The 27,637-nt window shown below is 47.9% G+C and overlaps 1 protein-coding gene across 7 annotated transcripts in view; it reads left to right on the top strand.

Annotated features, from left to right (window-relative positions):
* The window catches only part of CTIF (cap binding complex dependent translation initiation factor), a 183,341-nt gene that overhangs the window by 120,429 nt on the left and 35,275 nt on the right, over nt 1-27,637 (top strand). For 5 of the 7 annotated variants that reach the window (XM_075077472.1, XM_075077474.1, XM_075077469.1 and 2 more), the window contains 2 exons: nt 10,579-11,020; nt 12,773-13,102. In XM_075077472.1, the coding sequence (XP_074933573.1) occupies nt 10,579-11,020; nt 12,773-13,102 (772 nt within the window). The remainder of the gene's footprint in view (nt 1-10,578; nt 11,021-12,772; nt 13,103-27,637) is intronic. The other 2 variants (XM_075077473.1, XM_075077470.1) reach the window with 1 other exon arrangement.

The following is a 27,637-nucleotide window of genomic DNA, read 5'->3' as shown; positions in this document are numbered from 1 at the left end:
AAACCAGCATCCCTCCTCTGCAAGGAGCTTAGTGTGCCCAGGAAGGTTTGTCCAATGGGAGAGTTGCCTGGGATTGAGGGCAAGGATGGTGTCCAGGCACGTTCTTCAAAAGCAAGAGCCAGGATGTCCAGAGCACCCCGTCCCTGAGCCCATGGATGGGATCTCGGTCTGTTTGGCTGTACGGGATGCTCTGCACCGCGGGGTATTGTCTCTGAGTGCCGTTAGAGAAGTAGCTCCTCACCTCTCTGTATTCGCAGGAATTGCCTAACCAAATCTGCATGCAACCACCAGGCGAATGTAACCCCATGTTGTCCTCCAGCTCTCCACATGCCAGACAAATCATTGGGGGTCTCAGAGGTTTTGTCTCGCTCAGGGGAGATATGAGCAGGGCTGACGGGACAGAGCAACTGTGTTTTAGACCACAGCTGTCCACGTGTCTGGCGTTATTTTCTCCAGCCTTATACCTTCCAGCCCCTTTCCTTGGGAGTAAACAATGTAGTAAAAACTTGCAGGAATCCCATATTTCTGAGCACGTAGGCTGGTAATCACCAAGACAGCTGAAGCCTTAGATTTGTTTGCGTAGGCTCCTCTGATAGAGCAGGCATTTGTCAGATCTAAATTCTGTTGAAAGGTATCTCATTTAGTTAATTAAATAAAAAAAATCAATGGAGAAACAATAGCACAAGCGATACCATCCTATTTCCAGCTTGGCAACCCTGACTGCCTCCCCTTGGTTTTTAGTTCTTCTGCAGTTTCTCTGTAACTCTGAATATCTCTTTAAGTTTCCACATTGACCAATGGCCAAATCCCTGGTCCCACTGAAGTCAGGGGGGGTTTTGAGCTGAATCAGAATGTGGCCTTTGAAGTGAAAATAGTTATTTAACATTAAACAGAGGCAAGAGGTAAGAGACCGGTGTGCTCTCTAGGTACTTTTTCTTGTAGCTGAAGCAGGGTCCCCTGCAAGGCATAATGTCCTTACAGCAAAGGTTGAGCAGAGAGGGACAGAAGGATTTCCCAGTAGCTGCGGCATTTTTCTGGGGTGGATTCTTCCTTTTCTCGGAAGTGTTGCTGTCTGATTCAAGCTTCAGCTGTTCCTCCCTTTGGTATCGCAAGCCTAAATCCCTGGACTGGGAGGTGCCTTTGGGTTCCTACATGTTCTGGTTCCCTAAGTTTAGCAGGTCACCCCATGCCACCATCTCGGCTCTCCTGCCCTTGAGCAAGCATGAGATTGTTTCCATCAACTCAACCCACAGCGGATGCATGTGGTGGGGTGCCATTATCCCCATCTTGACCCTTCCTGGGGCTCTCTGTGTTCCCAGAACCTTGGTCCCACCTGAGAGCAAGGATGGGTCGTCCCAACCTCCTGGGCTTTGCGATGTGCAGTGAAAAATGTTTTAAGATTTGGGCCCTGTTCTCCCCACTTTGGCTTTCCTTTACTGCAGAGTCCTATTTCTTCTTGGCTTTTCTTCTTCGCTGGGGTGTTGGGAAGATAAAAGCACACAATGAGTCTTTGCCTGATTATCGTCTAGATCCCTGACTGCTGACAAGTCATGGACATTGCTTCTTGTTTGCCATTCTCCTTCCTTTGCTTTTTATTTCTTGCAATTTTTTTTCCTAACTTGTTTAACTCTGGTGTTTTCTGTCCTGTGGTCAGTGATTGCAGAGCTTTGGTTTGTGTTTGCTCTGCCCCTTGCCACGGGGATGTTGCCTTTTAGCTGTCCTGTATGAGGACGGAGCACCCGTCCTCTCCCTGTCCTATTGCAAAAGCCCCAAACCGAATAATCATGCACATTCCACATTGGCTTAAGCGTTTGGGGTTTTTTTTGTAATATTAAACCTTTTTTTTTCCCCACACCCATTAAACAGAAACGGTTTGGTTTATAATATCATTATGCTTTTAGGAAAAAAATGTCCCTGCGTGCATTTCTTGCAGGAATTTACAGCAGAGGTTGGTTCCCAGATCATTTCCAGGCATTTTGCCTTACCTCTGCTTAAATTAAAGCTGTGTCTGTGTGCAACTTCTGTCATTTCTGTGCAATGTTTGCAACTAAATTACAGTAGCAGCCTGTCTGGCTAATAACCCAAGAACAAAAGTGCACCCAAACAGTTAAACTCAGATGTTTGAGATGAGAGAAGAGCAAAACCACAGAAAGCAAATGCTGAATTATATCAGCAAAACTTGCACACTTAAGCATGTGAGGGCTCAGTACTAGATAAGGGTTTTAACTAACTTTTATTTTGACATTCCCCTTTTAATAAGCGTTGCTCTTTACAAAGCAGTTTATGTGATTGTGTTACTGAGAGGAAACAAAGAAATGCCAGGAAAACTTGATGTGGAGACTCTCTACTCATAAAATGCTTGTAAGCTCCAGCAAACAGGAAAGCTTCCCCCATCTCCTCTTTCTTTTTTAAATTTTTTAATTTATTTTTTATTCCCTGCCATTCAGCTTGCAAAAAAAACCCAAACCCATGTTGAATATCTCAGAAAACCAGATCTGGTGGTCTGAGACTAAGCACAAATTCCTTCCACTGCCACCATGAACAAGCCTCTTCATCCTGCGTTTGTCAGACATGAGCCCTCACTCTTTATGGTTAAGAGCCAGTTGGCCTTGGAAAATAGGTTTTAATTCCCGGGGATGCCAAGGAATACAGATTTAATGGGCAGATGGCTTTGGCAGGCAAGGTTGGAGACTGTTTAGCTGTTGACCATTGAAATGTATTTGTGAATGGCCCCTTCCTTCATCTGAGCACCCTTAGCTGAGCAGTGCAGATGATGAAAATAAAATTAATTGCTATGTGACAGGTTTTAAATAAATGCTATTTATCCAAACAGAGGCGGGGGTTTGGGGCAAGGAATGAGGCTGAGCAGGGGGATTATAACAGCTACAAAACCAGTTTGGATGCCGACTAGTGTGGTCACTGCAGTGCTCACAGTTGTTTCCCTGTTTTCGGGGATGATGCTGGGGAGACATCTCTCGTGAGCCTCCACCACTGCTCCCAGCAGCCTTGTAAGGAGCTGAGCATTAAAGCATCCCGCATGCTCTCAGAGCCAATACCAAGTGTTAAAAAAGCAGCAGGCAGACAGGGAGCTGCCGTCATGCTTAGGACTAACCCTGCAGAGTCCCAAGCGTACACAGCCAACACTGGGACTGTCTCCGTCTTAATTGCATCCCTGATGATGGTGTGCTGGCTCAGCCTTCTCTGCTGAGATGAGCCATGCTGCGGCCTGTGTGGAAAACTGAAATTTCTAGGGCTGCCAAAGTGTTTCTTCTATTCAACCTTTGTTTTTTGGGTGACCTGTCATCTCGGCTACCAGTTACAGCCAGCACATAGGGGCTTGCTCACCCCTTCTGAGCTGCTGTAGTCTCTCGAGCAAGCCATTTGTGGGCAGTTCCTCCTCTTTCTGCCTGCTGAATTTACATGTAATGCACCTGGAGCCATATTTACTCACCCAGGATAATGATCCTGGCTCCCTGTGCTGCCGGAGCCATGTGTGGTTCTCAGCTTCTTCATCCATCCACATGTTCTCTCCCAGTGTAGCAATGATGAAGGACATGCATAAAGAAAGACCAAACAAAACCATTTGGTGTGGGCACCTCTTTTACTTGGAAATTTGCAAAACCTTTTTTGCTCTCTTCAAAATTCCTGATATGCTTAAAATAGTGCACTGGAAACCAATGCCGTGTTGGTACAACAGAGGTGGCAAGCAAGAAGAGCAAGGAATCCTGTAGGCCAGGCTTAGCAGAAGCTCCTTAGGTCTTCAGAAAAAACAATGTCCTGTTGTTTCTTGCCTGCCTGACTTCCCGCTGCTGAGCTAGGACTAACCAGGTCTTCCCTGGTTTAGTGTGGAAGCAACATAGAAACCACAGAAACCTGGAAGAGATTTTTCCTGGGAACCAAAGTTATGTTATCTAATTTTTCATGAAAACTTTCAGCTGAAATATGCCTGTGTAGTGGTTCAGCCCCAGTTGGCAACTAAACACCACGCAACCGCTCGCTCACTCCCCCAACCCCATGGGATGGCGGAGAGAATCGGAAGAGCAAAAGAAAAAATAGAAAACTTGTGGGTTGAGATAAGAACAGTTTAATAATTTTTTAAAAATTATAATACTAATGATTGTGATAATAATAACAATAATGATAATATAATAAAAAGGAAAAGGGAAAAAGGGAAAAAAACCACAAAACACAAGCAATACAACCGCTCACAACCTGCCGACAATGCTGCCTGTCCCAGAGCTGCGATTGCTGCCTCCCTCCCCCAGCCAGCTCCTCCCACTTATCATACTGGGCATGACATTACATGATATGGAATATCCCTTTGGCCAGTTTGGATCAGCTGCCTTGGCTATGCCCCCTCCCGGCTTCTTGTGCACCCGGCAGAGCATGGGAAGCTAGAAAAGTCCTTGCCTAGTATAAGCACTAATCAGCAAAAACCAAAACATCAGTGTGTTATCAACATTATTTTCATACTAAGTCCAAAGCACAGCACTGCACCAGCTGCAGTGAAGAAAATTAACTCTATCCCAGCTAAAACCATGACAGTATCCACCCATTATTCTATATCATTTACATCATGCTCAGGTCCAATACATATGGCAACCATAGTAGTGATGACATACAACATTATATAGCAATTAACAGCATACCATTCAGTTAATTGGCTGTTTTCACCCAAAATCAAATCCCCTTGAGGCACACATTGGACTTCTCCATCCTCCCGCATCACCCACCAAGTGCACCCAGGTCCTCAAGCAAAAGCAATCCCACGAATGGGTTTGCCTTTGCCGGAGGCAGGAAGAACCCAGACTGTTTTGCCCAGCATACTTTTTACGTGCACTACAGGGACTCCATCCCCTTCCACAGTATGTAGGATTTCTGACTGGGCAGGGCCAGCTCGGTTGGCAGAGCCCCTCGTGTTGACTAACCACGTGGCTTTTGCTAAATGTGTATCCCAGTGCTTGAATGTTCCACCCCCCATTGCTCTCAGTGTAGTTTTTAACAGTCCATTATAGCTTACGATTTTCCCAGAGGCTGGTGCGTGACAGGGGATGTGATACACCCACTCAATGCCGTGCTCTTTGGCCCAGCTGTCTATGAGGTTATTTCAGGAATGAGTCCCATTGTCTGACTCAATTCTCTCTGGGGTGCCATGTCGCCACAGGACTTGTTTTTCGAGACCCAGGATAGTGTTCCGGGCGGTGGCGTGGGGCATGGGATGTTTCCAGCCAGCCAGTCATTGTTTCTACCATTGTAAGCACATGGCGCTTGCCTTGGCGGGTCTGTGGGAGTGTGATATAGTCAATCTGCCAGGCCTCCCCATATTTATATTTCAGCCATCGTCCCCCATACCACAGAGGCTTTACCCGCTTCGCTTGCTTGATTGCAGCGCATGTGGCACATTTGTGGATAACCTGCGCAATAGCGTCCATGGTCAAGTCCACCCCTCGATCACGAGCCCACCTGTATGTTGCATCTCTCCCTTGATGGCCTGAGGTGTCATGGGCCCATCGAGCTAGAAATAGTTCACCCTTATGCTGCCAGTCCAGATCCACCTCGGCCACGTCAATCTTGGCAGCCTGATCTACCTGCTGATTGTTTGGATGTTCTTCAGTGGCCCGACTCCTGGGGACGTGAGCATCCACATGCCGTACCTTTACAACCAGGTTCTCTACCCGGGCAGCAATATCTTGCCACAGTGCGGCAGCCCAGATGGGTTTGCATCTGCGCTGCCAGTTGCTTTGCTTCCACTGCTGCAGCCAGCCCCACAAGGCATTTGCCACCATCCAGGAGTCAGTATAGAGATAGAGCACTGGCCACTTTTCCTGTTCAGCAATGTCTAAGGCCAGCTGGATGGCCTTTACCTCTGCAAACTGGCTCAATTCACCTTCTCCTTCAGCAGTTTCTGCTACTTGTCGTGTAGGACTCCATACAGCAGCCTTCCATCTCCGGTGCTTTCCCATAAGGCGACAGGACCCATCAGTGAACAGGGCATACTGCTTCTCATCTTCTGGCAGTTTGTTATAGAGTGGGGCTTCTTCAGCACGTGTCACCTCCTCCTCCGGTGATAATCCAAAATCTTTGCCTTCTGGCCAGTCCATAATCACTTCCAAGATTCCTGGGCGACTGGGGTTTCCTACTCGAGCCCGCTGGGTGATCAGTGCAACCCATTTACTCCACGTAGCATCAGTTGCATGGTGTGTAGAGGGGATGTTTCCTTTGAACATCCAGCCCAGCACTGGCAGTCGGGGTGCCAGGAGCAGCTGTGCCTCAGTACCAACCACTTCTGAAGCAGCTCGGACCCCTTCATATGCTGCCAATATCTCTTTTTCAGTTGGAGTATAGCGGGCTTCGGACCCTCTGTATCCCCGACTCCAAAACCCTAGGGGTCGACCCCAGGTCTCCCCTGGTGCTTTCTGCCAGAGGCTCCAGGTAGGGCCATTCTCTCCGGCTGCAGTGTAGAGCACATTTTTTACATCTTGTCCTGCCCGGACTGGCCCAAGAGCTACTGCATGAACTCTCTCCTGTTTAATTTGGTAAAAGGCCTGTTGTTACTCAGGGCTCCATTTTAAATCATTCTTCTTCCGGGTCACCTGATAGAGAGGGCTTACAATCAGACTATAATCTGGAGTATGCATTCTCCAAAAACCCACAACGCCCAAGAAAGCTTGTGTTTCCTTTTTGCTAGTTGGTGGAGACATGGCAGCTATTTTGTTGATCACATCCATTGGGATCTGACAATGGCCATCTTGCCATTTGATTCCTAAGACCTGGATCTCTTCTACAGGTACCTTACCTTTAATTTGTTTTATGGCCAAACCAGCCTTCAGAAGTATTTGGACTATTTTCTTCCCTTTCTCAAAAGCATCTTCTGCTGTGTTGCCCCACACTATGATTCCATCAATGTATTGTAGTTGTTCTGGAGCTCCACCTTGTTCCAGTACAGTCTGAATCAGTCCATGGCAAATGGTAGGGCTGTGTTTCCACCCCTGGGGCAGTTGATTCCAGGTGTTCCAGGTGTACTGGACACCCCTCCAAGTGAAAGCAAAGTGTGGCCTGCACTCTGCTGCCAGAGGGATGGGAAAAAACGCATTAGCAATATCAAATGTGGCATACCACTTGGCCGCCTTTGACTCCAGTTCGTATTGAAGTTCTAGCATGTCTGGCACAGCAGCAGTCAACGGTGGAGTGACTTCATTCAGGCCACAATAGTCTACTGTTAGCCTCCACTCTCCATTAGACTTCCGGACTGGCCATATGGGACTGTTAAAGGGTGAGTGGGTCTTACTGATCACTCCTTGGCTCTCCAGTCGACAAATGAGCTCATGGATGGGAATCAGGGAGTCTCAGTTGGTGCGATATTGCTGCCGGTGCACTGTTGTGGTGGCGATCGGCACCTGTTGTTCTTTGACCCTCAGCAACCCCACAACAGAAGGGTCTTTTGAGAGGCCAGGCAAGGTAGACAGCTGTTTAACTTCCTCCGTCTCCAAGGCAGCTACACCAAAAGCCCACCTGTACCCTTTTGGGTCCTTGAAATACCCTCTCCTGAGGTAGTCTATCCCAAGGATGCACGGCCAGTCGCAATGGGGTGCTTTTACCACTCATTCCCGGTTAGGCTCACTTCGGCCTCCAATACAGTTAGCTCTTGGGATCCCCCTGTCACTCCAGCAATGCTGATGGGTTCTGCCCCTATATAGTTTGATGGCATTAAGGTGCACTGTGCGCCGGTGTCCACTAAAGCTTTATACTCCTGTGGGTTGGATGTGCCAGGCCATTGGATCCACACAGTCCAGTAAGCCCGGTTATCCCTTTCCTCCACCCGGCTGGAGGCAGGGCCCCTCCAGTCCTGATCATAGTATTTGTCACTCACTTCCTGTAAATGCAAATCACAAGTGTCTCTGTTAGGCTCAGAAAGAAAATCAGCGCTTCTGCTCCTCTGTCTGGGGAATTGCTTACTGGAAACTGGAGCAGCAGCTTTCCTGGAAGAACCTCCCTGAGTGATTGTTTTTCTTTGCAGCTCACATACCCGTGCCTCTAGGGTCGAGGTAGGTTTTCCATCCCACTTCCTCATGTCCTCTCTGTAGTCATGCAGGTAGAACCATAGGGTGGCCCGTGGTGTGTATCCCCTCCCTTGAGCAAAGGGATGCTTATTCCTAATGGCTGAGATACTGGTCCGTACCGGTGGGGAGTAGGACATATCCTCTTTGAGTTGCTGGAACTCCTGGGACAGTTTCTCCACAGCAGAGACTAGCGAGGAAGAGAGATTTGCTTCGTAATCCCGGAGTCTATCAATCACCTCTGCCACTGTTGGTGCCTCGTCCTCTTTCCAGGACATTACTGCCAATGAGTTTCCATGCGTCGATGTGCTCCGTACAAACTTCCACCACATGGGTCATGCGCACTGGGCTTAGTCTGGATCTTTGGATGACTGTTGATCATCTAGGTCACTATAAATCACCTCAAGCATGGCTAGTTCCCTCAGGTACTGGATACCTTTCTCCATGGTCATCCATTTTCCTAGGCGATATGTAACGTCTCCATTGAAGGGGTACCTTTCTCTCACTCCGGACAGGAGTTGTCTCCAGAGGCTGAGGGCTTGTTTCCCTTTTCCAATTGCTTTATCAATGCCCCCTTTGCTAGAAAGGGATCCCAGTTGTTTGGCTTCCTTCCCCTCTAATTCCAGACTGCTGGCCCCGTTATCCAGGCATCGGAGCAGCCAGGTGGCAATGTGCTCACCTGAATGACGCCCGAAATCTTTTTGCATATCTCACTGCTCACTCAAGGATAGGGTTCGGTTAGTTTCCTTTTCTTGTACGAGTTCTTCCTCTTCCTCCTCCTCTTCTTGTGATGGCCCTGATTCTTCATCATCTCTTTCCAAATGAGTTGACTTTCTCTTCCAGGAATTCTTCTTGTGCATAGGGGCAACTGATACTGGCATGGGTTGATTCTCTGATCCAGCTGCAATGCTTGTCACCGAGGTTCGAGTAGCCGCAGTGTCTGTCATGAGGGTTTGAGTGGCCGCAGTGCTTGTCGCTTTCCTTGTCTTTGTCTTTTTAGATCCAGAGGCCTTCTCTTCCCCTTGGGGGTACTGAATAGTGTTAAACAGGGCTCGATAGGCATGGGCCAGGCCCCAGCACACTGCAGTGATTTGTGTCTCTGGAATTGCCAGGGTGACAACATACTTCCTCCAAATGTTCTACTAATTTTTCAGGATTCTGCACTTGTTCGGGGGTGAAGTCCCACACCATGGGGGGTGCCCACTGTCTTAGGCATTTGCCCATACTATCCCACATACCCTGCCACGCATAGCTATCGAGCCTTGGGGCAGATCTCTGGATGATATTCTTAAATTGCTTATTAACCTTAGACAGAACTGACACCGTCTGCCAAAGCAATATCAACAGATACATCTTAACTATCCATGGATATTCAAGATACTGAAAAGTTGTTGTAATGAAAGAGGAGGCATTATAGAAGATGGTAGCTAAGGTGCCGTTCTGTATTTCCTCCATAAAAAACCTTTCAGAGGAGGAGGTATAATTGCTAATTGTCTCCGTGAGGTGGTACCCAACGTGCAGTAACGGCTTCAATATAAACTTCTAATACCAAATAAAACTCAAGGCCAATGTTTTAAAAACAACTCTCCCAGGCAAAACATCACCAATCGCTGCAGAGCACAGCAGACCACAAGAACCATCACCAATCTTTAAGAGACACAGCAAATATAAGAGCATGGTGCAGATCGGATAAACTAATATTGAGAACAGAGTCTGTGCTGTGACCAGCAACTGTTATTATCTCAACCCTTCGGGCCCCACTTTGGGCGCCAAAAAAGGGCTGTTGTGGTTCAGCCCGTCGGCAACTAAGCACCATGCAGCCGCTCGCTCGCTTGCTCACTGCCCCCACCCCTGTGGGATGGGGGAGGGAATCGGAAGAGCAAAAGAACAAAAAAAAAACTTTGTGGCTTGAGATAAGAACAGTTTAGTAATTAAAATAAAATAATAATGATAATAATGATTATGATAATAATAACAATAATGATAATATAATAAAAAGGAAAAGGGAAAAAGGAAAAAAAACAGAAACACAAACGATACAACCGCTCACCACCCGCCGACCGACGCTGCCCATCCCCGAGTGGCGATTGGTGCCTTCATCCCCCAGCCAGCTCCTCCCAGGTAGCATACTGGGCATGACGTTACATGATATGGAATATCCCTTTGGCCAGTTTGAATCCACTCTCTTAGCTGTGTCCCCTCCCCTCCCGGCTTCTTGTGCACCTGCAGAGCATGGGAAGCTAGAGAATTCCTTGACTAGTTTAAGTACTACCTAGCAACAGCTAAAACATTCATGTGTTATCCCAGCTAAAACCATGACAGCCTGTTATCAAAAGAGATTTAGAGGCATGAGTTGGTACTAGGTTGTGTTAGATGCCAAGAAATTGGCTCCCCTTTTGTGGTAGGGACACCCACAGAACCCACCGGCCAAGGGCCAGGATGTTTGGTGGGACAGAAGTTGTGTTGACCAAACATGACCATTCAGGAAACAAGGTACTAACAACTTCCTTTGACTTTCCAGGCGACAACAGAGGCTTCCCAGTGGGAACAAGTCTCAGCAGCACACAGATCATCAGCAAGTTGGCACCAAACACAACAGGGACCACCAGAAACTCTACCAAGGAGGCCAGGCCCCTCATTCCTCAGGCAGGACAGGCCACCACGGCTACAGCCAGAACCGGAGATGGTACCACAACCAGAAGCACTCGTCCAATGACAAAGAAACACACAGAAATGCCAAAGAGACTGAGAATTTGAAAATAGAGGACGCCTCCATCTCCACAGTGCATATTCCTGTGGAGATGCACCAGGGCCCAGAGGCTGCGGCAAAGCAGTCTCAGAAGTACATCCAGGAGTTGGAGACCAAGCGGAAAAACAGTATTCATGAGCGCATTGGGGAAAGACCCAAGATCAATTTGCTTCAGTCTTCCAAAGACAGGCTGCAGAGGAGGCTAAAAGAAAAGGTACTGTTTCTTAGGGGAACACTGAGTTTCCCTTTTTACAAGAGTCTGGCTGTTGGCCATTCTCCATATAAAGGGTGGGTTGGGGGTCAAGGGACCTTTCCATTATTGCACCCAACTTATCTTAATCTCCCAGTGTCAACACTTCTCTTGAAGTGTCTTCATGCTTCTTCAGGATGCTTTTTATTGACACAATGCTTGCCTCCTTGGTTGAGGTTGCTACCAGCATGTGTTCTCCAAGAAAGACTGGGAAGTCTCCCCTACCCATGCAAAGACCCTTGTGGAAGGCTGGTACATGCGTGAGCTGCAACATGGGTGCTCCTTACCCCGAGGGCTGAACCCAGCTGTCTGCCTCCTGGTCTCAAGAGCTCATCAGCTTTGCAAAGAAGCCTAAAAAAGGCATTTTGTCTCCACAATTACAGAGCTTTGACTTTTCAGTGCTGATTAGTTGGAGTCAGCTACTTAAAAGTTGATATCCATTTATCTCAACAATTAATTGAAACACCCTCATCTTTCCCCCTTCCTTCCAACAACCCAACAATAACAAAACTATTGCATGTAAGTGACAGAGGAAAAAATCCTTTTTGGAAACAATATTCAGCCTCAGATTTCTGAGGAATGTGGAGATTATATCTTCATTTGCCCCCTATGAAACTCATTCTTTCTCTGGAGATTCTTTTGTCAGACTGGAAAATGTGTCCACGGGGGTATCTCCAATGAGATTTCCAAAATATGTAGCAAAAATAACCTGAACATATACAATTCCATGGTAGTGCATGTTAGAAATGTATACCTTTGAGTGCATGTGCATTTACTGTTTATGTATGTGGCACAAGGGGGAAGAAGAGACTGTGTTAGTTATTTTTATGCTCTTTAAAGCAATGGGAGTGTAGCAGAGACTTTCAGAGTATTCATTTTAATGCTTTTCCTGCAAATTTATAGTCTTATAAGAAACATGTCACATAAGCACCCACTCTTGGGTGGGTGTTGTCAACACAACTGGCTTCCTGATGGGCGTTTTGGACAACTCCAACTGCTGGTTGGCATTGGGGTTGTCCAAAAAAATTGCTACAGGTTTGTATTGTGTAGCACATTTTAAGATTGAACTAGAGAAGGAGAAGGGAGCAGACCATAGCAAGCAGGATGCATGCCTTACGCTGGGGGAAAGGGATAAATGCATAATTAAATGTTGAAAAGCCGCAATAAATTCTATGGTAATGTCATGAAGTGAAAAGTGTAATAGCCAAGAGATGGAAAAGTTAAGAGTTTTTCTAATGCTGGGATCATGTGACATCTTTGATCTCAATTTAGATTGTTAAATATATATTAAAAAGTAGATATTCTTGTAGGATTGTTATCTGTGTGTTTTGCAAACATCAGTGCACTTCCAAAATAGAGGCAAAAAAAGGTCCATTATCATCTTGTTGCAGACACCCACAGAAACCTGTCCAAGATGGCAAAGGCAGTCAGAGGTAGTCAGACCTTGGCATCCTGGCTCAGGACCCTCAAGTGAATCTTCTCCCTGAGCCAAGGGGGAGGACTCTGGTACTGAGTATTACAGGAAATGGGGAAAGAGAACATTTCTGGGTCAGAACTCATTGATTTGTGGTTTTCAATGCTGAGATGACACCATTGTGCCTCTAAAAGATGCTTTGATTTTTCTATGTCTGTTTACGTGTCTCCCCAATCCCCTTCTCCCTTTGCTGTTTGTGGAAGGACAAGGGCTGATATGTCTGTTTTTTCCTTGTGTAACAGATGCCTTGTCTTTCCCTTTTCACGGACCAGGACGAAGTCACGGAGGAAACCACCAATCCCAAAAAGAACAAAATGGACAAATTAATTGAAATCCTCAACAGCATGAGGAACAACAGCAGTGACGTTGACTCCAAGCTCACCAACTTCATGGAGGAGGCCCAGAACTGTACCAACTCTGAGGAGATGCTGGGGGAGATAGTCAAGACCATCTACCAGAAAGCAGTGACGGACCGCAGCTTTGCTTCCACAGCAGCCAAGCTCTGTGACAAAATGGCCCTCTTCATGGTGGAAGGAACTAAATTCCGGAGTCTGCTTCTCAACATGTTGCAGGTAATGAGATAAAATTACTTGGTTAGATGCCTGCAGCTTCACCCAGCCTGATCTTACCATACATTTGGACAGGAGCTGAGCTGTTACCAAATTCCTTTTGAAGCCAGTTTATGAGAGGAGAACAGAGTGTACCTGCAATTTTGTCTGTGCACATCTTTAGTGGTTACCATAGATAACATGGCACTGAGGGCATTGTCAGGTTGCTCTTAATTCCCATTTAATGAGCTGTATGCAGAATTACAGTATCTCACAACAGGGCCCATCTGTGAAATTAGTGGGTTGCTTGCGGCAGCATCGCCATGGCATGAAGAGACATGAACTTGGAGGGTCTTACAGTGGAGGGTCTTTGCTGCTCTTTTCATCTGAAGTCCATCTCAGCACCAGAGATACAAGTTAAGTCATGGTCCCTGAATAGGCTGTTGGTTGCATCACCTGGCTGAAGGGCTCACTCCTCATTTCTGATTGCAACCCAGACAGAAATAGTTTGTGTTTGTGCTAATTATTCTGAACAACTTGTTTATTGGTATATGAAGTACTGGTTGATTGTTCTGCTCCAAAACCATCAGTAACAGCAAGTTGGGGGGGGAGGGAGAAAAACAAAGGCGCTCATAACTGGTCCATGATAATGGTGTATGATGGGGAAACAGGACTGTCCTCACCTGCCCGTGTTCTGCTGGGGGGAGTGTGTTTTACTGTTCTGCCACCATGCAAGGGGGGCTGCTGTCTGGGGAGGGTGTCACATGAACCTCTGTCTTTCTGCCTCTGTGGAGACAGGATGTGTAGAGCCAAAAACATGAATTTCCATCAATTTAATTTGCGTTTCCATTTGACCATTCCCTCACGTGTCATCTGCAGCACGTACAAAGCTCTTCTTTTGTCTCTCTGTTCTCTGCACGTGTTTGGTGCCCAGCATCACTCCAGTTTTTGGCACATTTGCTTGACCTTGCCCTTGTCAGACCTCTCCCTTGGATGCTGTGCCTTGTGTGGACCAAGTCACCTTTCAGGCAAGCCACTTGGGGTCATCACCATGCTTCTGGTCCTGCGATGGAGGAAGTCTTGCAATGAGACTGTTGTTTCTTCCTTCTCTCCGGATACCTTCTTGTGTCTGTTCAGCATGCAAAGGGCTGCCACTCATATTTGCAGGGATGGGAGAGAAGCAGCTTTCTTCTTCTGCCACCTCCACCGACGTCGCTGTCTGTGGGTGGCAGCATCCAGAATAGCAGTGCTTGCTGGGAATATGATGGAATTGGATTTTTTTCTTCCCAGAAAATGGCAATTGATTGAAATGGAAACTTGGCCTAAAATACATATTTTCAGGAAAATGTTTCTGCCAATGGATTTTCATATGGAAATGAGAGGGAAGGTGATAGCCAGTAGTCTGGTAGGCTTCGGTATCTACCAGATTCAGGGCTTTTAGGTTTGCTGTGTGAGCAGTTAATCACCTTGGGCAGGTCTTTCCTCCTCTGCTTCAGCTCCACGTGACGCCGTAGCAGGGAGACGTCCACGTGCCAGGAGGTGTGCAGGCTGATGGAGCAGGAGGCTAGAGAAAACCAGGGTGTAGCTGTAATGTTAGAGCCAGGTTTAGAAAGCCAGCCTGGATCTGGCCTAGCCTAGGTCCAAGGAGATATAATCCCAACCAAGATCAGCGCTTTGTGCAGGCAGGTCAAACCCCCTGAGGATGGGTGGGAGGAGGTACCTGCCCAGAGGGGTGTTGGAAATGGCAGAGCAAATCTGAGAGTCAGTCTGTCCTAGTGTTGTTCTGGCTTTTTTTTCCATTGAAACAGCCAGGAGCTGCTCAGCAAGCGGCTACAGCAGCTGTGCCGAGCTGAATCTGTGTGTTTTTTTTCATCTTGGATAATGATAATGCTCAGCAACATGGGAAACAGTGATATAAGGAGCAAAATAAAATAATTAAAATCAATATTTAACATAACATAAAAGAAGATAATTCTGTGAAGTCACTGGTCCAGTTTTGCTTTTCTCGTTGCCTTGGGTGCGTATCAAACCCGGCATCTCTCCCTGTGCCCACTCCTTCTCCACTTGGCACAACACACATCTGCCCATCGTGTGTACCAGGCGGTGATTTTTTCTTGATTGATGTATTTCCAAAGTTATTATAAAGCAGGAGGAAACAAATTGTGGTCAACATCAGTCCCAGATTTAGCAGCAAAGGGCTGGAGGGGGCTCTAACCCATCTGAGCATCCCACTCCTCCCATGCCAGGTCACTCTTGTGTCTTTACCTGTTTGGCTGAATGATGCTAAGAGATCCAAATTAAGTCCAGGAGTAATGGCCAGAGAGCAGCAGGGTGTTATCAAAAAATTGAGGATGATGGCACTCCTTCTGGGTTAGGGAGGTCTCTTTCAACTTGCTTTCTTCTCTTGGCTCAGCACTGCCACCCCTACCAACAGATCCAGTAGACTGATTTATACTGCAATGTCATCTACAATAATAATTGGCTTCATATTCAGCTCTTCATAGCATGAATGTAAAATAAATAATATGTCTCATATCTCCAGAGAGTCCCGAAGTGCTTCCCAGGAACATGTAGCCAGTCTTGGTGTGATGGGAGTATGATGTCCATTGTGGAAAACTGGGAAGAAATGAAACGTAAAGGTTGAGCAGGGTGTGCGGGTGACTGATTTCATGTGCAAGAGCATAGAAATACATGCAAAAGGGATTTACTCAGCCCCAAACTGCACATCTTTTGAAAATGTCTTGATGGGGCAAAAGGTGACAGATCACTACACGTCAAAAGCAAAGTGCTATGTGAAATTAAATAATTTAACATTACATTTCTAATTGTAAAGGATTTCGTCTTTCTCCAAGCACAGGCGTTTTTTTCCAACCAAAATAGTCGAACGCATTCACATGATTCATGAAATATTTTGGTCAGGCCAAAACTGGGATTTTTTTTTTTTTTTTTGTGATGCATTTAGGCTCAGTAGCCCTGGCTGGAAACAGACCCGGGTATGAAGTGCAAAAGACTGGTTGCAGCTGCCTTCATGTAAAATAAAGGGGTTGCTAGTACTGATATATGATATACTATCAATGTCAATATGGTATATTGATATATGGTTGATGATATAACATTACCTAGCTCCAGTCCTGGCCCCTCCACCATCGGATATTTTGCCATTAATTAAAAAACCCCCAACACTTCAGTAGAACACTTGCTCCAGAGCTGGATTTATGTGTCTCTAGCACCTTTCAGACTAATCTGATTCCCGGACATAAGGAGCTCAGCTCACCGGGCATCAGTGAGCTGGGGAATTACTCTGCTGGGGTGTGATAAATTAGGATCAATGTGATCCCCTCCCAGCGCTGCTGGCGCCTGGGGCCAGATTGCTTCCCCCCCATCTGCTCCCGACAGATGATTCTGTTTTGCAGGGGCTTGTTTGTCCCTTTCTCTTGGGACTGTGATGGCAACAGCTCAGCCCCACCAGAGGATCTCATAAATTAATGCGTTAACCCATTGAGCCACCCTACTAGCACCCCAGTATCTATAGTCAGCATCCCTATACCCCGCTGGACATTAAAGCAAGCAGCAAGGGGTTTTCCTGCAGAGCAGGCAATAAACTAAATAAACTGTCTTTTTAACCTTATATTTTCAGCTGTTGACAAGGTGCTCATGCTCGGGGGCTGCACATGTTCACAGCTTATCTCAAGGGACTTGTTTTGATCCTAAAAAAGATGCCAGCGCTGCGGCACGGGAATGCTGTCATGTCATCCCCCTCCCTGCGGGCAGCTCCTCTAAAGAGCATCCCCCCAGCTGGCGTTGCACCATTTCAAGCTCTAAGGGGATCTATCAGGAAAACTCTGGTTTGAATTTATCGCTCATTCTGTGTTTTGGTCCCAAATCTTGGCTGAGTTTTAAGTTTGCATGCTGCGAACCTTTCAGGATGCTGAAGGGAGATGCAGAAAGGGGAGTTGTGGGGTGGGCAGCTAGTCGAGCTCAGGGGGAGGCTGCCATGCGGGGGCTTGGTGCTGGGGGGGGTCATTTGGGTTTGATTTTCACCTCATTGTGTTTGGTTTGGTGTTTGGTACAAGGAGCGATTTTGGGCTGCGCAAGCCCTTGGGATGGACCTGGCCAAATTGGGCCCGGGGAGCTTGGGTGGATGGGGGCATGCAAGAACACCTTGGTGTACACATGTATGGTTTCTTCACCCCTCTAGAAACACCTTCTTAATTAATAAATTGAAAGTCTGTCTCCTGTGAGAGGTTTTTGCTTGTCATAGTTTCACTCACTGGCTTGTACTGGCTGCGGTGCTTTTCTTTTTCAGTGGGGGGAGAGGGGCATTAAGCAATGTGCCATAAACCCTTCATATGTAACATAAGTTGGAGTGTTCCTCTGTTGAAATGGCCATGTTCTTTATAGCAGAGCTGTGTCTGCATCTGAGCTATGCAGAGCCAAGTGTATTATTAGAGTGGACATCACTGGGGCTGTAATTGTACACTCCTCCCCTTAGCAACCATGGCCAACAACTACACATCAAATAGAAGGCTGATACCTTCTTTTAATAAAAAAAAAAATTAAAAAAAGCCAACACAAAATGCACATCTCAACACACCAACACAGAGCAGCAGAGCTCGTTGCAGAGTGCACGCCGGCATCCAGCCCGAGCCAGCACCTGGGACATCCCTGCAGTTGGAAATGCCTTGGTGCACGTGGAGGAGGGCTATTTGTTGTATACCCTATGTCATACCATAATGCGTATCCTATGGTACACCCTGATGCATACCCTAATGTGTACCCTATCATATACCCACACAGGGTTTCTTCATCATCTTAGTTTAATCTCTTGATGCCCCAGAAATGGTCCTTCCTTGGTTTGGTCCTCTGCTTTGCTCTGGCTGTAGAAACTTGAGTCGAATCCCGTAGGTTTTGGCAGAGGTGCACTTGGGTTTCATTGGACTCGGCTGGGTTTGAGATGGTCAGTGTTACTGCTTCTGGAGGAGTCAACCAAGATGGTGGCCAAGCTTATAAACCAAAACCTGTTGTCAGCCCAGGCAGAGGATGGAAGAGGAAAATTTAGGTTTGAACCCTTCTTGGGATGTAAATGTTGTGACATTGGATACTAGAGAATCAATCAGGGTGCAAAGGGAAGTGTTTACCATGCTGAGCATGAGGATTTGGGAAGAATGAGCTGAAATCTCTCTTTTCCCATAGGCTTCCTCATCATTTGAGCAAATGGCTTAACCTCTCAGTGATGGCAGCCCTTTCTGCATCGTAGGGGTTGTGAGGATAAAGATACCAAGGGGATACTGTGGGAATTGGGCCATGGAAGTAATGCACATGGTTAATGCTGAAAGGCAGATTTTTTTCCCCCTTAACGTGATTAAGGTCTGGGTCTTTGGTGGGGAACAGTTTGTGGTTTGACAGAGGTGGAGGCAGGAGGATCCGAGCGCAGCTGGAGAGCATCTGACCTGTACGCCATGTCCAACATTGATTGCAAAACCCATTGGCCCTATTTTTAATTTAATTTAATTACAGATGGTCCAGTTCATGCACAGAAAACACAGTGGTACCACTTGTCTTGGAAAAGGCATTGCCCAGGAGACACCAGAGAGTTTGCTTCACCAAAAGATAGTGGGAAAAAAGGTTGCAAGGTTCCTGGAGCAAACCCCAAGGCCAGAAATGTGTGTCTTGAGTGCCGTAGCGGTGAGGGTTGGCATGCTCAGCTCCGTGGAGCACTGCCCCATCCATCTCTCCAATCTGTGCATGAGCCCAACGTTGCTGCCTTTGGTTTCTCTTCCAGAAGGGTTTGATGAGCTCTTCCCAAGGTGAGGTGGTGATTCAAAGAGGAAAGCCTCCTTGGCTTGAGCTGCTCCCCACCACTCTTCTCAGGAGGATGAGGGACATCTCTGTGGTGAACCTCAGAGTGAATGTGTGCATGGGCTCTGCCTGCCACACAGGAGCCCAGCACAGGCAGAGAAACAGCAAATGATGCTGCCCTTGTGTAAACACCTTCATTTGGGGGTTTGCAGAAACTTGCAGAGCTTGGAAGCTTTTTTCCTTACATTTCTGTGCTGATATTGACAGCGCTGGCCTGGTTTTGTACAACATGGTGGGATTCACCAGCGAAAGCTGCCTGCTAAATGCAGCTTTGCAGATGAGATTTATTTTCTATACATCCAGGGAATTCAAAGGCAATTCTATTCATGCACATGCTTATATACGTAGTATATATAGGGCTTGGAGGGGGAGAGGGAGCACAGCCCTGCAGGGGGCTCTGAGGCACATCCTCAGCTGCCTGCATCCTCCTGCTCTCAAACATGGAGAAAAGGAGTGGGAAGGAGACGCATTCCCTCTTGTTTGCCCCAAATTGTGTCTCTGAAGATGCTCTGTAACTCTGTAACAGGGTGTTTTTTATTTTATTATTATTATTTATTTATTATTGTTTTATTATGTTAATGATTTTATCTTTTATTAATTATTTATTATCATAATTTTGCATAGCCATCTGGGGCCAAACATAACCCATGCAAGTGTCAGCAGCGGGCAGGAGAGGGAGCCAGGGGAGCGGGCTGGCACCCTGCCCGCGCTGGCAGGTGAAGAGCAGAGTCAGGTATCAATTAGAGCTGGCCCTGCCCTTACCTGTGAGCCTGGCCAAGCCATTGCCATCTGCCCGTACCAATAATGCTCACTCAGCTTTGCCGTCAAGGTTATGGGAGCCACTGGCAGACAGGTTCCATGCAGTTCTGTGAGTTATTGGAGAGCCCTGGATTAAATATGGAGTTGTGTGCTTTAAACTTGCCGCTTTTCCCAAGCGGAGCGACTGCCGTAGGAGCTGTCTGGCTCCTTTGCAGCCTTTCCATGACATAGGAATGTGGTGGGGGCGAGGGATCGCCAGGCATCACCTTCTTGGAGGCTGATGGTGAGATGATGGGGGGTTTAATGGAGCGCAAAAAGGGTTTAACCCAAGATCTGGGGCTTTAATGGAGTGCAAAAAAGAACAATTTCTCACTGATAGGAAGGAGGGGATGATGACAGGAGCTTTGCCCCACAAGCACTACGAGCTCTCTGAGCTGGGAATAGCTGAGCCAGGACCCAAATTAAATCAGCTGCAGGGTTGCACTGCACATCAGTCCTCAGCCCGAGCACAGGAGTAGGTTTCAGGGCTCACAGCCCCTTGAGTTGAGTTGCAGGTGGAGGTGGCCACTCTGCACAGAGAAGGTGTTTAGTTTTGAGTAGCAGAGCATCGTGCATTTGAGCGATTGATGGGAAGCAGGCCTAAGTTGCAAAAAAAAGTCTTAGAGTTTAAAGAATGGCATATTTGACTCACATTCAATGTGCTGTTAGGATTTTATATTGCAATGCTCAGGTGTGTAATGATAAAATAGCCATCACCCCATCACCTTTACTCTGTAAATAAGTTGTGTGTGGTTTCTCCTGGCTCCTTTTCACCCTCGAGGGGCCAAGGCTGCAAAGTGGGGACCAGCCCCTGCTCTGGCACATGGTGCGACCTCAGGGATGGTACTTAGTGTCCCATTGTCTCCGCTGGCCAGTGGCTGCCCTATCTGCACATCTTCCAGTGGTGGGACTAAGCGGAGGTTCCTCTTGGTCCTGCAGGCTAGTGGTGAGCAATGTCAGGAGCATCCCTGGCTGAACTGCTGCCTGCTAAAAGCACAGCCAAGTTCTGACCAGGGGGCTTTGGGTGGTGAGACCCGTGCACACCCTGCGCAAGGGCTGCAGCATGAAGGCAACACAGAGCAGAAGCTCCGCCAGGCTCTAGGCGGAGACTGCAGACTGCACAGCCTGCCTGCAGCTCTGGGCCAGATCCAGGCAGCTGGTTACCGGTGGGGTGGGCTCCTAGCTGCTCCCAGCCATTGCTGGTGGGTGGGGATGCTCGGGGCCACACAGGGTCCTCCTGGGGCTTGAAATGCCTGAGGAACCCCCTCCGCCCACTACGTTGGAGGCGGGGGGAGTACTTCAACATTGAGATCCCCTCAGACCAGGCTGGACTAGCATCAGCTCCGGCTCTCCGTTTTCTCCTGAAAGGCACAAATCCAACCCCAAGATGTGGGAACATGTTCCTGTCAGCCCAGGGCCTCAGCCGGCCTAAGGCACCCTCCTGCCAGACCATCTGCTCCTGCCTGCTACATCGTAAATCCAGCTCAGGCTGCTACAGCCGCCCCAAGGTGGGGTTTTTGGGATGCTGTGGGGTTGGAAGATGCCTGTTGCTGGTACCCGCAGCCTGCCATCCCCAGCCCTGCTCTTAGCTGGTTTCCTTTGCCTCACCTGGGGGCAGGATTTTCAGAGGTTCACTGGCACCCTGCAATGCACTTTGAAACATCCTTCTGGCAGAGGAGTACACTGGAGAAGCAGGTGCCAGGGACGTCACCTCCTAAGACAAGGCCAGAGCAGACGCAGATGCCAGCATCAGCCCAGAGCTAGGGTTTGGGTAGGAGGATATTGGATAGGGCAGCACCTCTTTTTCTTTCCTGGGAAGGGGGGAAAATGGGATAGCTTGTGCTTTGTGCATCCCTGGCATCACTTGGCCACAGGCGCACAGGATATGGGGGATGCTCTAGTGCTCGCCAGCACAAAATCTTTTTTTACGGATTTCTAGCTGAGCCACAAGAATTTGTACCAAATTCAATTTCCAACTAAGTGGGCTTGATTGACATGCTCAAGCACAGGCTGCCCCAAGAGGATTTTGGCTGGTCTTTACAGCTGGCCTGCTGTGGTGGCACCCCAGAGGGACAGTCCCATGGGACCTGCAGCGTGGGTGTCGCATCGTGAGTACCCACAGCATCCCCCGGCCAGGCTTAGGCTCAGTTTTTTCACTGCTGGATGTTTTTGTGTGTACCTACCTGTCCAAATCTGGCTTTGGAGAATCAATGCTGCTGTGGAGTCTGCATCCCCTTTACCTCCCCCATGGGTATCATTTTGCACAGCCTCATCTTTTCCTGCTGCTGACACTTAAACAAGCAAATGCAAAATGATGACATGAAGTAGCTTTGGTGGGAAGAGTCCTGGGAGCAGAGGAGCTGGAAGATACAGGGCAGGTGAGAAATGAGATGCATGAAGAGTGTTTCAGGCCCCTGTCCTACCCCTGGCTGGCAAACAGGGCTGATACTGGTGCAAAACACAGCATCTGAGTCTTGAGGACAGGAGCAAAGGAAGCGTGGCTGGATGATGCCACCTCATCATCACGTCCTCTGGTCTCATCAGTGGTGCTGCTGTCCATGGGGTCCCCCCATACTCTCCCCACTCACCAAGCATCCAAAACCAGTGATTTTCCCTTCCCAGTGATAAATTCCTCCTCTTTCTTTCTTTCTTTCTTTCTTTCTTTCTTTCTTTCTTTCTTTCTTTCTTTCTTTCTTTCTTTCTTTCTTTCTTTCTTTCTTTCTTTCTTTCTTTCTTTCTTTCTTTCTTTCTTTCTTTCTTTCTTTCTTTCTTTCTTTCTTTCTTTCTTTCTTTCTTTCTTTCTTTCTTTCTTTCTTTCTTTCTTTCTTTCTTTCTTTCTTTCTTTCTTTCTTTCTTTCCTTTCACTATTGCTCTGCATTTTTGTTTTTTAATAAAGAGGAGGTGGGAGGAGCATCTCTGGCAGTGCTGGGAACTCAAACCCAACCTCCAGTCCAGGAGCAGCAGAATCTGAAAGCGAAGACAATGAGAGCAAAGCATGCACTGGCTAAGGAAACAGCATCAGGCTGGAAAACCAAAACTTTTCCATTTCTGCTTCATTAATAAGAATAAGGTGTGTTTCCCTGCACCCCTTTAATATTCCAGCCCATGCTGTCTGGTGGTCTTACACAGTAGTGCTCATAGTCAGCTGCTCCACCAATATGCTGCAAAATATGCTATGGTAATAATGAGCGTCCCTTTAGAGATAGAAAGTTTGGAGGGATCAAGGGGTTTTGCAGGTTAATGATGTTTTCCACAGCTCTTCCAGCACAAATGGGAAGCTTTGGAGGTGTTGTAGAGTGCTCCATACCGGCATGCTACAGGGAGTAAGCAGAAAAGATTAATGCAACCTTTACATCCATTTAAAAAAAATGCCAAAATATATAATTTGCTATAGCAGAAGCTCCCTGGCTTCACAGGATTTGTAAATATTAGCCCCTGAGAAAGATTTTTCTGAGCTCTTCTGTGTAAATAACATTTTTTAGCAGACTGGTACTTCACCTCCAAGTCCCGGCTTTTGTTGGGTGTTTGTCCCCTATCACAGGGAGCCATGAGCTGCATTTCCAACAGGGAGCTCCGGCACTGGTACCCAATGCCTGTCAGATGCTTGGCCACAGTGGTGGGAGAGACGGGGTGAAAAGCAGGCGGAGGAGATAAGAGGGTTGTCAGCCCTAGTGCTTTCCAGCGTGTTTGCTCAGTGATGTTGAGTGCTGGGCCAGAGACACCACCTCCTGCAGACTAAACAGTTGCAATGTTTTCTCCCATGACCAAAAGAATTTAGAAAAGGGTCCCCATATGAAACTTTACATGAACTCTGGGTGCCACGATATCTCTGCCTGGGAGTCTGTTGACTCCTCCGGTTCCCTCCTTGCCTGTGCGGTTCAATCTCTGGGCAGATGAAGGGAAAACCCATCCTACGATGAATCTGTCTGGCTGCTTGCAGCACCCCTGGTGCTCGTCCACCCGCTACATTTTCATGTGTCCATCTACTTTTTTTTTTTTTTTTTTTGCTTTCTTTTAAAGGAGAAAGCCAAGATCTCTGGCCATAATAGAGTTCTGGAGCCCTCAGCACAGGACAGACATGGACCTGTTGGAGTGGGTCCAGAGGAGGCCACATAAATGATCATCAGAGGGCTGGAACACCTCTCCTATGAAGAAAGGCTGAGAGTTGGGGTTGTCCAGCCTGGAGAAGAGAAGGCTGCGGGGAGACCTTATTGTGACTTTTCTGTACTTAAAGGGATCTTAGAAGACAGATGGGGACAGACTTTTTAGCAGGGCCTGTAGCGATAGGACAGGGCGTAATGGTTTTAAACTAAAAGAGGGTAGATTCAGACTAGATATAAGGAAGGGTTTCACCACTGATGAGGGTGGTGAAACATCCTGGAACAGGTTGCCCAGAGAGGTGGTCAGTGCCCCATCCCTAGAAACATTCAAGGTCAGGTTGGACGGGGCTCTGGGCAACCTGATCTAGTTGAAGATGTCCCTGCTCACTGCAGGGGGGGTTCGACTAGATGACCTTGAAAGGTCCCTTCCAACCCAAACCATTCTGTGATTCTATGATGGTTCTATAATGCCCCATGCCTCTTGGACCTGTTTGTGGCCATCTGTGTGCATTGAGGTCTACCTGAAGGTTTTCCACTTCCCTGTACCACCCAGCTCGGGGGCTTCCACCAGGTTTCAGGGATGGGAGAAGCCACTGGGGCTTCCTTCAGTCATCAATCCTAGCTTGCAGAGAAGCAGAGTTTGAACATCCATGTCTTGTACTCCACAGCCAGCTCAGCAGACTGAGGATCCCACCCCATGGTAAAGTACCACCAAGCACATACCTGCTAGAAAGGTCTTAGCATCCTGCAGGGAAAGCATCCTGCTGCAAGCTCCAGCTCCTGGGCACGCGGGAAATTCCCTCTTAAGACTGAGCCGGCCTAAACCAGGAGCGCCCATGCAGAAAAGCTCCTGATGGCAAACGGGATTAGCTGCCTGCGTTTTTTTCCCTGCCTGGTTTCATTCATCTGCAGGCAGGCTATTGTTTCGATGGGCACTGTGGCGATTCACGACACGGACTCCGTATTCATGCACAAGCAAACTTGAAGTCGTTTATTAACAAAAGAGCAGCCTTAATATAGTCTGCCTCCTGAGCTAGTATTTTTCCCTTCTCTCCGCCTCTGAATGTGTTCTATCACACTAGCTCCATATATGGTATAAACATAGATAAGTGCGCTCTCCTGCTTCGGTGTTCCAGCTGTGCCCCTGACCTTCTGTCCCGCACATCAAGGCCTCAGTTCTGTGTTTTTGTGGGTTTTTCTATCCCACAGCTTGTGTCCAATAAGGGCGATGAGATCTCCGGTGCTGTCACGGGAGGCCACATTCACTTATTCCACAGGGCACAGCTTTATTTCAAATGCAAGCTGCATTTCTTCAGCCACAGTGGCTGGACGAATCAGCACCTGCCGCCATGGCCACTTTTCCTCCTCTTATATTCCTCTTTGCAAACTTGGCCCATCCCCATACACCCCTCAGCACCTCTGCCTTATAAAGAGGACACATTGCATGTGTAGAGCTTAAAATAAGAATGAAGCCTGCTGGTGAAATCCAGCTTGTCCCTGGTGCATTCCCCCAGGCTGCAAAGCTGGGCATCTCCAGCTGTGGCATTTGCAAGCAGGATCCATCCATCAGCCTCTATCAAGGTCCCAGTCCTTGCCCTGAGTTGGAATTGGGCATGGGATGGTGTTGGGGCTCAGACCTTGCCCTGATGCAGGGAAGGGTTTGAAAACTGCCCATCAAACCATCCCCACCCACATAAAACAGCCCCTATTCACTTGCTTGGTGGATTTCTTCAAACCAGCATGGTTTTACACTGAGCTCATGCTTTGGGGAACACGGCCCATGGGCTGGGAGATTTATATTAATATATTTTTCCACACAGTGGGAGTGCCAGGGCTGCTGCAGATGCTGGGATAGGCAGGGATCCGCTGTGTTTGATCCCCTCCCTTCTTACCACCTCCATGTAGCAGAGAAGGGATTGCTGACCTGGGGATGGGATGCTCTCAGGGACATGGATGCTTTGTCCCTGTCTCAGGGAATGGCTTCCTGGGAGAGGATACACAGTGTCTCCCAACACCCAAAGGTGACCCAAGGTTTTCCCACACACACTTGCAAAGGCAAAGGGAACGTTGCTGCCTCAGGGTTCCCACAGCACTGGGACTTAAACAAATACAATGAGGATCTTCTGCAACACTCCAGAGGAGCAAGCCTGCTGAGTGGGAGCTGCCTCCTCCAGGCACTACAGCCATGGAGTGTCTGCAGGGCTGGGTCGAACAGGCACCCCAGCTGCTCTTTCCAGCAAGGAAATTAATTTGTATTTCTTCATGGTCCCTTGTCCCCTGCCAGTCCCTCTCCATGGGACTGAGAAGCTGGCTTCTGGCTCTCAAACATATCATTAGTTCCCTATGTCCATGTGTCCTGCTGTGTGTCCATGTCCCTCTGCTCACTGTAAGGTGAGCAGGGCAGGCAATGACGTTTTGCTGTTGGAGTCTGTCTGAGTTCATGGGATAACAGGGATTTAAAGTAGTGATAAACTGCTGTTATCCAGCTAAGCTGACACCCTGGCACATGTTTGGAAATCTAGAAAGGTGCTAGATAGGAAGGGTGACAATAAAAATTAAGTAACGAGGAAGACAACTTTGTCACCTGGGTACAGCTGAGGAAGTGCTGGCAAACGTCCTCTGGTGAGGCAAACGGAGCTCCCAGAGCATCCCATTCTCTTTTCCACAGATAATGCTCTGTGCATTATCCCACTTGAAAATTATTTGGAGAAATAGTCCTGAGATAACATGGTATAAGCCTTGGTATCTCAGTGGAGATGTGAATGTGTTCTGGTGGAAATGAGATGACCACTTCTTGGTGAAGTAAAAAGAGGGGCCAGCAGAACCACTACCATGGACTTCCAGAGGGCAGACTTTGGCCTGTTCAGGGCACTGGTTGGGAGAGTCCCTTGGGAGGAAGCCCTGAAGGGCAAAGGAGTCCAGGAAGGCTGGGCCTTCTTCAAGAAGGAAGTCTTGCAGGCACAAGAGCAGGCTGTCCCCAAGTGCTGCAAGATGAACTAGTGGGGAAGACGACTGGCCTGGCTGAACAGGAAGCTTCTGCTGGAACTCAGGAAAGACAGTTTACCACTTTTGGAAGAAGGGGCAGGTAACTCAAGAAGAGTACAGGGATCTCGTTAGGTTTTGCAGAGAGAAAATTAGGCAAGCAAAAGCCCAGCTAGAACTCAGCCTGGCCGCTGCTGTAAGGGATAACAAAAAACGTTTTTACAAATATATTAACAACAAAAAGAGAACCAAAGAAAATCTCCAGCCTCTATTGGTTGGATGAGGAGGGGAACATTGCCACCAAGGATGAGGAAAAGGCTGACGTACTAAGTGTCTTCTTTGCCTCAGTCTTTAACAGTCAAACCAGTTATCCCCAGGGTATCCAGCCCCCTGAGCTGGAAGGCAGGGATGAAGAGCGGAATAAACCCCCCATAATCCAGAAGGAAGCAGTTTATGACCTGCTGCTCCACCTGGACACTCACAAGTCTATGGGGCTGGATGGGATCCACCTGAGGGTACTGAGGGAGCTCGCAGAAGAGCTTGCCAAGCCACTCTCCATCATTTATCAGCAGTTCTGGTTAACAGGGAAGGTCCCAGACAACCGGAGGCTTGCTGATGTGACACCCATCTACAAGAAGGGCCGGAAGGAGGATCTGGGAAACTACAGGCCTGTCAGCCTGACCTCGGTACTGGGGAAGATTATAGAGCGATACACCTTGAATGCACTCACCAGGCAAGTGCAGGACAACCAGGGGATGAACCCATGAACCCAGCCAGCATGGGTTCATGAAAGGCAGGTCCTGCCTGACCAACCTGACCT

This window comes from Phalacrocorax aristotelis, chromosome W (genome assembly GCF_949628215.1).
Source record: "Phalacrocorax aristotelis chromosome W, bGulAri2.1, whole genome shotgun sequence".
Classification (NCBI taxonomy): domain Eukaryota; kingdom Metazoa; phylum Chordata; class Aves; order Suliformes; family Phalacrocoracidae; genus Phalacrocorax; species Phalacrocorax aristotelis.
Note: the sequence above shows the minus strand (reverse complement) of the source record. Positions and strands in the feature narration are given on the sequence as shown.